The sequence below is a fragment of the Typopeltis vanoorti genome, chromosome 16 (genome assembly GCF_054136105.1).
Source record: "Typopeltis vanoorti isolate ZY-2024b chromosome 16, IOZ_Tvanoo_1.0, whole genome shotgun sequence".
Classification (NCBI taxonomy): Eukaryota; Metazoa; Arthropoda; class Arachnida; order Uropygi; family Thelyphonidae; genus Typopeltis; species Typopeltis vanoorti.
In genome coordinates this window covers 111942502-111956411 of record NC_143564.1, presented here as the reverse complement: position 1 = coordinate 111956411, position 13910 = coordinate 111942502, and the positions used below count along the sequence as shown (strand labels likewise).

General features: G+C 36.6%; 1 protein-coding gene across 1 annotated transcript in view; it reads right to left on the bottom strand.

Moving 5' to 3' along the window:
• Positions 1–13910, bottom strand: part of LOC150098265 (DET1- and DDB1-associated protein 1) — a 91876-nt gene that overhangs the window by 58001 nt on the left and 19965 nt on the right. The window contains exon 2 of the mRNA XM_090406197.1: positions 2676–2762. Coding sequence (XP_090262323.1) covers positions 2676–2762 — 87 coding nt within the window. The remainder of the gene's footprint in view (positions 1–2675; positions 2763–13910) is intronic.

Sequence of the window (13910 nt, the reverse complement as noted above, 5' to 3'; positions counted from 1 at the left end):
ACTATTATTATAACCCTCCTATCACTCTCTAGTCTCATCCACCTGAACATTTCACAACCTCTCCCTCTACATTTAGCCTGAAGCAATAACCCCACTAAATATCTAAAATTCATGCTTATCTCAACCTCGCACCAAATGGCCTCAAAGCCATTACCACACTGCTTTCTTTAAGTTGCACATGAAGGGGAAGCAACTCTTCTGTCATAGCTCAGGTCTGCAGATGTCAAAGGTTTGATGAATGAAGACCAAGCCTGATGTATGATCAAGACTATAGATCAGTTTCTATTTTTTCTGTGATTGTTAAAATTTTGGAAAAATTAGTAAGTACTCATATACAGAATTGGAGAGATGAGAGCAATGTTATTTATGCAAGCTAGCATGAATTTCTTAAGAAGTCCTCATGTTTTATTAATCTGGTTGCCTTTTACAACAGAGTTAACAAGAGCAGTGGATGAAGGTAAGACATACACTGTCATTTGTTTGGATTTTGCAAAGGCATTTGTTAAAGTTCCGTATGACAAGTCGGCATTTAAGTTGCAGTATATTGGTTTGATATACAATTAGTGAATTGGAATAATAACTGGCTTTCTGACAGATATCACAGAGTTAAATATGGAGGAGTATGGAGTAGAAAGACTACAAGTGGATTACCACAGGCTTCAGATACTAAGACAATCACTATTCCATCTATGTCATCATTGATATTGTCAGCAGACTACAGGGAGATATTCAGTTGTCTGCAGATGATGTAAAGCTTATGGAAGGCTTATCAGTAATAGTCAGGACTTGAATTATTTTGTGTTGGCTCAGTCAGGCAAATATCTCATTCTGTTTAGCCTGGTTGTACTGTACCTACTTATGAACATGTTTATTAGCCTGTGAAGAAAAAAATGCATGCATTTTATAAGTGATACAAGACCATTTATTATTATTTTTTTATTATTAATACCATTTTTTTGCTGTTTTCATTTTAAGTTATGTAGAATTGCTTTTACAGAAAAACAAGCAAACAGTATCTTCTCTGCCATTATAAGCAAGTGTTGAAAACATTCAGCATCATATGAACTCTCAATAAAATAAAAACCTTAGATCTATACATAACTACATTAGGGCATTTCTGAATTCTGATTGGCTCCAAAACATTATGGGATGCAGAGTGTCAGTGATGTCATGACAGGGCAATAACTTAGAAAAACAATCAAAATACATTTGGGTTAGAATCAATATAAAGAAATATTTTGCAAAAATAAAAACTCAACTTTTACAGTTTTAATATCAACTATTAATATTGAAATTCTACATATTCCATCACTGCAGTAAAAGCTAATTACTGCTGTTTGCTGCATATCTGATTTAGGTTGCTATACCATGATCAACCAGTTTTCTTGCAAATGAATGCTCTCTAAAGATAAAATGATGCGTGCATATCCTGTCTTCTTGCAGATCACATTCCATTATAACCAGCATTCCTCAATAGATGTGATAATTTAAACATACAAAATACTATTTATGAAATAAAACAGAAATGGCATTATGTAAATAAACTGATGATTAAACCAACATTTTTTTTTTTTACTTGTCAATTAAAAAATCTCACTTGTCGCAAATGAGCACATTTTTCAATCTCTAGTAACAGTACTGATGCTCTGACTAAGAGAATTTGAATAAACTGGAAAGGTGGGTAAATGAACTTTAACATCAATTTAATGCAACTAAATGTAAGGTGTTGAAATTTAGGATCCACAGATGGGATGCTTCACTTGCATGACTGTAAAAGATGAAAGAGAATATGACAGATATTTAAGATGATGAAAGGTATTTACTGGATTGACACCAGGAAAATTTTCATATGGCAGAATGAGGGGAAGGAACAAGGACAAAGGGCAATACTTAGAAATGGCAAAAGAAGTTTTAAGTAAAAATAAAGCAGAGGGTAAGAAGTAAGTGTTCTGCATGAAGAGTAGTAAGTGTGAAATGCATTGCCTGAAAGGTTGGAAAAATGCAAGCAGTGGATGAGTTGGAGTAATACAATACTGTATTGAGGTGAACTTCCCATGATGAGTCTTATGACACCATGGAGGTCAAGAATAATAATTAGTATCAGAGCCTTTGCAAATAACATGTTAATTCAGAAGAAAAGTGTTCATAAGAAGATAGCAGTAATGTTAAATCAATTTATGTTGTACTATCATTATTATTATTATGTAACACCTCCAGGGAGTCCCAAGACTCATCGAGGGAGAGCACCTACTCTACAACTCTCCACGTCCACCAACTACAATTGCCTTCATCATTTACACCAACGCCATCTACTGCAGACAACCACCACTAGTATTTTCACAAACAATCACAAACATCCATGCCCAAAGTGTGATTCGAACCTGCAGCCTTTTGGCTGGAGAGCAGATACCCAAACCACTTGGCCAACCAGGATGGCAACTTATAATATCCTACATAACCCTGTATGGGTACATATCAGAAAATGATAATCAGAAACCATGTACAACACTGAAGTCATCGATGTACAGCTAATGTCCAAACAAAGTATGAGATGATGTCCCTGATAAGCAAGGTATGAATATGTTAAAATATATAACACCACAGAAGCAGCCATGCAACCAAGTACATATTAAACACACTTAAAAGTGGCAAAAGAAGTTACACAAACAACTTACCGTAGTTTTACATGAAGAATCTGCTTGGAACCGTGCAAAATTATTTTCATTATAAGAAGGCAAACCTTTTAAAAATTCTGCTGCTGACTGTAAAGAAATAAAAATCTACACTATAACATCAATATCACTTATATTTCTAAGCTAACATTTTTAATAATGATGCAAAAGAGCTAAAATAACTAAAATTAAAATGACTAAAATGCTTGATTGCAGAAATGTGAAGAAATTAACAGAACCAAAAAGAGGGGGAAAAAAAAGTAAGAAACAAGATTGTATGGATAAACTAGATAAAAAGGTTAAGAATAAAATTCTGTATGCAGATTCTATGATCAGTTAATGAAAGCATGATGAAACTGTTTTCTGGTGCAAAAATGAATAATATTAGTGATACTGTCAGGAAGAGGAGAGAATTGATTGCTTTGGCTGGCACTAATGACCCGAAGAGTGAGAAGTATTGTACACAGGGGGAGTTATTGGAAGAAGAGTAAAAGAAAAGCGAGATGGTGAAGACTAGGTCTCTTACCATGCTATGATAGAAGAAAACTGAGAATGAAGGTGCTGATTGCATCATCATCAAATTCCTGCCATGTATCATGAAGGAGGTGTACAGGATATGATAGTACTAGATGAAAAATTTACATCATTACTAACCTCCTATCAACAATTTTCCTCCAAACCAGTCTCTTATCTGTCAAGACTCCAACATTATCAGATCTTATATTTCTATCTTCTAAAGCACCTTTTACCGTACCAATCCATGTAAAAATCTTGGTCTTCCTCTGGGTCTTTTTCCTGCCAACCTGGCAGACAAAGCTTGTTTTGCTAATCTTTCCTCTCCCATTCTGTTTAAGTGACCATACCACCTGAGGTCACGTCTGCTAATGCATTCCTGGTGTCAAGTTCTTTCCTAATATCCTCATTTTTAATATGATATTGCCATTGATGCTATCTGTTCATGCTCCCTAATCTTTCTCAGGACTCTCATATCTGCAGTCTAGTCTTTGGTCAAGTGTTTTACTTCTGACCCAGCTCTCAGATCCATAAGTTAAAATTGGTTTAAATCTGTCTTGTATATAGCTAATTTAGTGTTTTCCGACTAATTTCTCTCTTATTCCATATGAATTTATTCAATTGACTTACTACCCTACCAGCTTTGTTGATTCTGTTGTCTATTTCCATATTTAATTTACCACCTTCACTAAAAATTGTACCGAAATGTTTTAGTACTGAAATGTACTGAAAAAAGTACTGAAATGTTTTACTTGTTCTATAGGTTCTCCATTCAATGCAGCTGATATGCAGTTGATCCCAGATGAGTCCTTGACTCATCTGAGGTCTTCGGGTAATAATAATAATAATAATATTTTCAATGCTGCCTATTTTCATTGTCTTTGTCTTGTTAATGCTGACCTTCATACCATACCTACCTTATCTTCATACCAACTTTATACCATATCTTCATACCAACAGTTATTCAACTTAGTCAGGGAATCTTGCAGACTTCTAGCAGATTTGTTTAGAAGTATAACATCATCCGCATAAAGCAAAGAGCTGACATTAACATCTCCAATTTTGATATCAGGTTTAATACCACTTTCCTTCATGTAATCCATATAGAGCAACAAAGGGAATAACGCACATCCTTGTCTGACACCAGATTTAACATTAAACCATCTTCTGGTACTTACTTCATATCTAACTGCTGACTTACAACTCAAATAAAGACTAAGTATTGCTTGATATAATGCCCTATTGACACCATATAACTGTAGCATTTTGAATAGCTTCTCGCTTGCACCTTGTCATATGCCTTTTCCAGATCTACAAAACTTAAATACAGATCTTTGTTATATTCCCATGATTTCTCAACTATTTGTAATGAAGTGAAAATCTGATCCTGACAACCTCTATTGGACCTTAACCAAGCTTTTCTTCCACAATCCTTCTCAACCGTTTCTCAAGTATACTTGTGTAAATCTTACCAGGAACACTCAATAGAGAAATAACTCTGGAATTCTCACATTCAGTTTTATTTCCCTTTTCATATATGGGTACTATGAGAATATGCATGTTGTGTAGAAGAAATGATGTAGAGTTTGTGGATCTATGGTCTGAATATGACGGATGGAAGGATTTATATAATAGTTACAGACTGCACTTAAATAGATTTGGAGTTAGGTGTCTAGAGAGAGAACTTTGTTCACTGAAAGTGTGGAAGTTAAAAGTAAGGAAAACTAAAGCCATTAGGTTTTAATGCAAATGAGCGTGTGCATGCAGCCATGTGGTGATGAGTAAAAGAATGACCAAAACATGAAGAATGTAGTCTCAAGCCACAATGTCGAAGGAGAAGAGGTCAATTCAAGATACAGGTGATTGTGGACTAAGGAAGGATGCCCACCTATTCTGTTTTCACAAAAATTGTTCGTGTTCCCAGGCACACTTTTAAGATACCAATATGTCCTGTTTTTCAATATGTGATTTTTTTTTTATGAAGTCACAAAAACTGTTTCAGAAATATAGTATTATGGATTCAGTTGTTAAGATATTAGGTTTTTAATTGAAGAGCCTAAAAGGTGTAATTTCAGGGATTATAAATTAATAGAAATAGAGGATATTATAAATTCATTCATATTTCATAGCTGAATGTATATAAATTTAGAAAAAAAAACATATTGAAAATAGTCCAGAGAGCTTATGAGATTACAACCCTTAGCATCTAATTTGCCTTTGCTTGCACTTAAAAGACAAGCTCTGCCTAGGAACTTTTACATCTGCCTTCTATTAGTACTTTTAGGTTTCACTGGCCTGAATATCATTTCAAACTGTTTGTACTCATAGATCAGGCAAAAAACCTTTAACAGAAGGTATTAAATGATATCATAATAAACCTATGTCAAAAAGTTGTAAATTTGATAAATCAACACCACTACCAGCCAAGGTGGATAAACAGTGAGACCGAATTGCACCTCTTATCCATGTTATTCAATAGGTGTTACAGAATCGTATCCAGAGTTTGCTGGACATCTACAGACGTCCTGGCCATTTGGGGAGGGGGGGGGGTAACTCTCATACCTAGGGATTTATATATTTAGGGATACTATATGGAATGAATGTCAATCCATGTGAAGCAGTCAAGGATTGTTTGAATAAGGCAGTATCAGAATGCATACCCAGGATAAACCAAGTAAGTGGATGACTAGCAATATAAAGCATTGTGGAAGGAGTATAAACAAGGTGATCATATTGTGCATGCCCATGAGCAATAAAGCACAAGCAAGAAGGATAACTAGTATGGTAAGGAAGGCTAAATCAGATTCTGAGAGAAAATTACCTAAGTAGGCGAAAGTAAATCCAAATGAGTTTTTCCTGCTACATAGCAAGTAAGAGAAAGAATTAAAGATACCAAGAAATTATATTATTAGTTTAGTCTTTATTCCAAGTGTAAGCAAACAAAGTTTGCACCTGAAGTATTTTCAGGACTGGGGCAACTTGTATATAGAAGATAATGACTTTACATCACTTGCATTAGTATCCATAATGCAATCCATTAGTATCCAAAATAACACATCCTTACAGATATGTATAATACTATGCTGTGGAGGTGCCAGTCCTCTGGGTCTGGTTCCCACTGATGAGACCTCAATAAAAGTCTAAACCAGTCCGGATAGTAACTCTTTCCATAGTACATAGCATTATACATATCTGTAAGGATGTGTGCTTTGCATTATGGATACTAATGCAAGTAATGTAAAGTCATTAGCTTCTATATACAAGTTGCCCCAGTCCTGAAAATACTTCAGATGCAAACTTTGTTTGCTTACACTTGGATAAAGGATTAAACTAAGAATATAATTTCTCGGAATCTTTAATTTATAATATAACCAAGTGGAAAAACTTCCAAGAGAAAGAATGATGAATGATTACAAAAAAGATAACTTCACTCAGTGCTGATGGTACTGACAGTGACAGAAGCAGAAGAAATAGTTCAGTTACTAAGTGATCACTTTGCAAGGGTATATCATACAGATGGTGACTTTGTAGTTACTGAGGTGACAGAGACTGATGTGTGCATTGAGGTAGATGAACTGAAGGTACTCAATTATATTGAAAAACATCAATGTGAATACAGCAGTGGTCCTGGGCAGTATGCCAGCTCATGTGCTACATGAATGTGCAAGTGAACTGGTAGTGCCCCTGACAAAGTTGTTTAATCTAAGTCTCAGCTCCGGCAAGGTTCCAAGGGAGTGAAAAGAGGGTAAGATAGTTCCATTACATAGAGGTAACTCTAAGAGAGAAGCAGCAAATTACATACCAGTTGTATCTCTAGAGTGGTGGTTCAAGTATTGGAAAAGTTGGTTAAAAGTAAAATTCAAGAATGGGTGGATAGGAATATAATACTCTAAAAGATGGTGATTGATTCAGTAATTAATTCGCATTCTATAAGGTGACAGCAGAATTGGATAAAGGAAATGGCTATACCATGATAAGCTGGAATTTGCAAGACTATTTGACAGAATATTGCATGGAAAACCATTACATAAGTTGGAGTAAATGGGAAATAGATATGAAGCTGGTGACATGGATAGGGGGATGGCTGATAGACATCAGAAGGTCATATATAGTGGAGTGGAATCAAGAAAAATTAGGATGACTAGGTGGAGTTCCCCAGAGATCTATACTAAGACCACTACACTAATTTTATTATTATTATTATTAAGGCCTCCTGGAGTCAAGAGACTCATCGTGAGAGGTCCTTCTTAGGAAACACAAAGTCTATCATACCACTCCTTGAACTCATTGACCGTTCTTGCTCTCATCACTCTCTCAGGCAATGCATTCCACGGTTCAACTACCCTCCATGCAAAGAAACCACTCCTCACCTTCTTGCTCACAGCTTCCTTTCGTAACTTCCAGGGATGGGCCCCTTGTCGTCGCACCCTCCCACTGTTCCATCAAGTGAAAGAACTCCCCAATATCCACCCTGTAACTGCCTGTCAACAGTTTAAAAGTCTCAAACATATCACCTCTTCTTTTATCCACCAAACTCTGCAGTCCACATTCCCTCAGCAGATCCTCATAACTAGCACTGTATAGTCCTGAAACCATCTCTTTCATCTGCCTTTGTACCCTTTCCACAGTTAATTTATCCCCTTCAAATCCTGGGAACTAAATCTGAGAACAATAATCTAAGTGTGGTCTGATCAGGGTCTTATACAACAGAATGCTAACTCTTGTATCTCTGCAGATTAGAGTACTTCTCAGTATTGCAGCAATCCTCTGTGTTACCTTCACCATCTTTGCAACATGCTGCCTGAATTTCAGTTTTCTATTAATCATCACCCCCCCCAGATCTCTTTTCTCCCCTACTTCCTCCAGAATAGCTCCTCCAATCAAGTATGCATCCTCCCATCGATGGATCCCAAACTTCAAGACTTTACATATTGCTGCATTAAACCAACACCGTTTATTTGACCATCTGTCTAGTTTATTCAAATCCTCTTGCGGGGCTGCCACATCTGCACTATCACTGATAACCCTTCCCAGCTGGACATCATCTGCAAACAACTGAATATCCCCTTGCAATCTATTGACAATGTCATTGATATAAAGGTGGAACAATACAGGTCACAGTATTGAACCCTGTGGAACCCTACTTTTAACCTTCCTTGATATTGTCCTACCATACACAACTCTCTGATACCTATAAGACAGCCAATCCTGAATCCAGTTGACTAACCCAACATCTAAACCCATATGCTGCAACTTAATTATCAGCTTATCATGTGGCACCCTGTCAAATGACTTCGCTAAATCCAAGAAAATGGCAGTATATGCCTTCCCTCATCTACTGCTCTTGTAACTTTATTATAAAAGGCTAGCATATTACTAAAACAAGAGCACCCCTTAACAAATCCATGTTGATTCTCACAGATAACATTACCCTCATCTACCCAACGCTGTATATAGTCTCTCATTAATTTCTCCAAGATCTTAACAACTACTGATGAAACACAAACTAGCCTATAGTTAGACACATCCAGTCTGCTACCACCCTTATGCAATGGTATCTTACCTTCCTTCCATTCCTTGGGTGTCTTTCCCACAGTCAGACTTTTATTGAAGAGCCAGGTCAATGGAGCTGGCAGTTCTTTGGCAACATTTGTACATTAATGATATAGTGGAAGATTTGATGGGGAGATATTCAGTTGTTTCCTGATGATGCAAAACTAGGGAGGGCAGTAGTTGATAAAGGTGAAGTAGATATCTTCCTGTCAGGTGTCTCTCCAGGAGATTGACTACCATGTGTCGCCACCATGTCCAATTCTGCGCCTCTCTGCTGCATTCCTCATATGAGAGATAGGTCCAGTATTCTATATTTTTCATCCACTCCTCAATTCTCCCTCTCCTCTTTCCCTCAACAGTTCCTTCGAGAAGTGTCCTTTGTAGGCAGTTATGTCTGTGAATATATCTGAAATAACTGACTTTTCTCTTTTTAATTGCTTTTATCGGGCTGCTGTTTATGCCTACCATCTCTAGTACCTCTTCATTTGTCTTTTTCTCTTTCCATGATATCCTCATAATTCTTCACAGCATCCACATTTCAAAGGCCTCCAGGTTTTTCACACTCAGATGGAGTTTGTCTATTTTTTATGGAAATGTTATATGTATGGTCCATAATGTGGACCATACATATGACATTTGGAGATTCTTAGTCTTGTTTTCAGATTTAATTCTCTAGATATCAGTAGATTTTTCATATTGTTGAAAGTTGACCTTGCAATTTCAATCCTTTTTCTAATTTCATCTTCTGTCCTGCCATTCTCTCTGATCAAGTGTTCAAGGTCTATGTATGTTTGCACCTGTTCTAATTTATTTCCTTTTATATTGATGCATATTTTTGGTATTTCCTTTCCTCTTGAAATTATGATTTTTGTCTTCTTAAAATTGAAACTGAGGCCATACTGTTTACTGTACTTGAGGGTTTCATCTATATGAATCTTGAGGTCATTTGTTTGCAGCTAGAAGGACAGTGTCATGCGCATATCTTAGGTTATTAATATTTCTGCTCCCTACAGTGATTCCTTTGAGGTTACTAATTTTATGAAATATTTCTTCTGTGTACAGGTTAAAGAGAATCGGAGACAAGACACAGTCTTGTCTCACACCTTTCCGAACTGGGAATTCTTCTGAGGTCTCTATTTATTCTCAAGGATGCAGTCTGTTCCCAGTGAAGATTAGTTATTAGCTTAATGTCTTTTCTGTCCATGCCTATTTTTGAAAGGATTTCAATTAATTGCTCATGTTGAACATTGTCAAATGTCTTTTTGTAATCTATGAAGCAGAAGTACACATCTTTTTGTTTTTCTAGATATCCATGATATCTTACAGGATGATTTAAATAAATTGGCAATGTGGGCAAAGGACAATAGTTATCAAGTCAATATTGCAAAATGCACAGTAATGCACTTCAGGATGAAAATATTACATACTTCGTATCATATTGGTGGTACTAGTTTACAGAAAATTGACGAGACTAGGGATCTTAAGGGGATGGTAGATAGAGATTTGAAATTCAGAGGATATATTACAAGAGTTTGCAAAATAGCTCAAAGGATTACTTAGATGCTGATACTGGCAAGATAGGGAAGTTATTATCCCTCTTTATAATGCTATGACTCGGCCACATGTGGAAACTACTGTGAACAGATTTGGTCACCTACATTTCTTGGGGATTGGGAGGTGGCAGAAAAGAGTGACCAAACTGGTGACAGGTCTGTGGAATGTTCTCTATGAGAATAGATTGAGTGTGTGTGGGTTGCAGAGTTTAGCAAACAAGTGAAAGAGAGGAGATGATAGAAACTTACCGTATAAGTTAGTAAAGGGATTCTATAAGATTGACACAAAAGAAATTTTTCAATTCAACTGCATTGGGGAGGGGGGGGGGAACAAGGGGTCATACTTGAAGTTGTCTAAGAGCCTGGTTAGTTTAAAGCTGCAGACTAGGTTCTTTACTTGGAGAGTGGTGAATGAGTGGAATGGGTTACCAGAGGTGGATATGGTGCTAACAGTGAATAGGTTTATGGAGATGTATGAAAGGTATTGTATTAATGAATAGAGTGGATCTCCTATGATGAGTCTTGATTCCATCAAGTACCCATATAAATAATAATTATTATGAAGAAAAATCAGCTACATGTTGACAAGAGTAAAATCAATGGTAATATAAAAACTTATTTTTAAGGAATCAAGTGATATGATTTTCATGACAGTGTTTGTAAAGAAAACACAATATATTAAAAAAGATACATTCTTCTGTAAGTATGTAAGAGATAGGAACACAACAGTTGCATCAATAACCACTGCAAAATTCCAAGAAACAGAAACTGCTGTTATACTACACACAGATAAACTGAAGAACTTATGCATTTTTATTTTCAATTTTCTTCTTAAAAAATTAATGTCAATCTAATTTTTTCATTTACTATTTACAAATTCACCCCCTGCAACTACAAATAATTAAATTTTAATTAATTTACATTCAAATATTTAAATAAAATACTAAATTTTGCTTGAACTTGCATTAAGGATTTTTGTAGTAGAAGTTGTGGATATTAGGACACTTAATAATTTCATAATTTTTTTCAGGAAATTCCCACCCCACTACCAACAGTTTGCCCAATTTTTGTTTCAAATTATGGGCACCCTAGCCTAAGGGGATGCTAGAAATATTAGGAATAACAAGAGCTTTTGCCATTGGAAAGTGCAACCTAGCCAAAAGTTACATGCATTAGCAAGACTTGGCTAACAGTAGATGTGATTAGATGTAAACTACTAAATAAAGCACCAGAGATAAATTGCAGCTAAAAGGAGTATAAGGCAGATATTTTAGTTCTTTCGAGGTAATATGGTGTAAGACTGAAGCAAGTAGGTCAAAATATGCAGTTGGTTGCTGCTATAAGCAGATAGGGTTACAGGGATGATGTGAATAACATGCATCAGCAAATTAGTACAATGAGTGTAAGTTAAGTATAGGGAACTCCAGCTATGGAGACAAATTGGAAGAGGAAAGATCACAAAGCAGGCAGGAAATGAAATTTATATGCCCTCTAAGAGATAATTACTTGAAGTAGTATGTGATGGAGGGAACTTGGGGAATGAAAGGTGGCCACAATGTCTCCAATTGGGAAGAGATCATACAGTGCTGACTTTGGGGGTTGTAAAAGATGGCATTTTTACTCAAGAAGAGGTATATGAGGAATTACAAAGCAAGTGAATATAAGTTTAGGAGGCAGCTTGAAGCAGTGCCATGGAATAAAAATCTGCAATTGTAGGCCGATAGCAGGCAGTGCGTGAGGATACTCAATAGGTATCAGGAGAAATCAGTATCAGAGTGTATACTCATGGTCAGGAGGATAAATAAGGTAAGAGTTAAATGGATAAGTTGTATCATTAAGCAAGAGCTATAAAAAAAAAAGATAATGTTGTGGAGGGTGTAAAGGAGAAAGCCAACTAGCAAGCTCAAGAACAGTGCAAGCATTGGGCAAGAAAGGTGACCAGTGTGGTAAGGAAGGCAAAATTATGAGAAGAAATTAGCCAAGCAGGCCAAAGGAAATTCCAAAGAGGTTTTTTTTTTTTGTTATGTGGCAAATAAAAGGAAAAATGACTGCAAAAGAATAACTCTGACAGGTAATGATAATAGAGGTAAGAGAAACAGATGAAACAGTGGAGTTACTGAGTGGCCATTGTTTAAAATGGTATCATCCAAGTACAGATATTTTTGTGTCTGATGCACAAAAGAAAGTGATATATTTTTTTTTTTTATATTCACCCCATACATGAGAGATTGAGGGATTCATAAGCACATCAGTGTCTTGTGTGTGGTGTAGATGAGGACTAAGAAGTTTACAGTTGTTGTTGTTGTTTTTTTTGAAGAGCTGCAGGTTGTAGTTTGGAATACTTCATGAGGAAGGCTGTTCCAGAGGTGGAAAGAATAAAAAAGGAAGTAAAGAAGCAAGTGCAGTGTGTTTGGAAATGTGAAGTGGTTTTCATGAGGCATGATCTACCCTTCACATGGTTTTGTGAAGGATAGATCATGCCTCAGTAACTTGCTCACATTTTATAACACAGTGACCACTGAACTGGATAAGGGTAATGGGTTTACAGTGATTCTACTGGACCTTGCTAAGGCTTTTGACAGGATACCACATGGAATTCTAATCAGTAAACTGCAGCATACGGGGATGGATATAGGGTTGGTGAGATGGATAGGAGGGCGGTTGATGGAGAGATATCAGAGAGTGGTTTATTCAGGAGTAGAGTCCAAAAGATGGCCTGTGACTAGTGGTGTGCTGAAGGGTTCTGTTCTTGGACCACTACTTTTCAATTTGTTCATTAACGATATAGGAAAGGATCTGAGAGGATGTGTTCACTTGTTTGCTGATGATGCAAAGTTGGGTAGAGCAATAGTGAGTGCACAGGATGTCAAAATTTTGCAAGGTGATTTGGATGGTTTGGAGGACTGGGCTAAGGAAAATAGATGTCAATTTAATGTGGCAAAGTGTAAGGTTATGCATTTTGGGGTGAAAAGATTAGCAGCAGTATATCACATTGGTGGAACCGTATTCCAGGAGTTTGATGAGGCTAGGGATTTGGAAGTGTTGTGGATAGGGAGTTGAAGTTTAGGGGGCACATTGCAAAAGTGGCTAAATCAGCTCATCAAATACTTGGTTGCTGAAAAATACTTTAACAAGCAGAGACAAACAGGTTATTGTTCCTCTGTATTGAGCCTTGATAAGACCCCATCTAGACTACTGTGCCCAGATATGGGCACCAGGGTTTCTTCTTGATGGGGAGGTGGAGGAGAGGATCCAGAGACAAGTGACCAAGATAACAGCAGGACTATGGAATGAACCTTACGAGAACAGGTTGAAGATTTGTGGGCTGTAGAAATTGGTTGATAGGCGAAAAAGGGGTGATATGATTGAGACATTCAAATTACTGAAGGGTTTCTATAAGATTAATTCAGAAGATATTTTTGAGAATAGGACTGGTAGTGGGAGGACTAGGGGCCATCCATGGAAGCTTGGTAAGAGTGTGGTTAGCAAGGGTGTTAGAGCTAGGTTTTTTTACTTGGAGAGTGGTATATGAGTGGAATAAGCTGCCAGGATCTGTTGTGGGTGACTGTAAATGAGTTCAAGGTGAAGTATAATAGATACTGTGTGAATGTTGAATAGT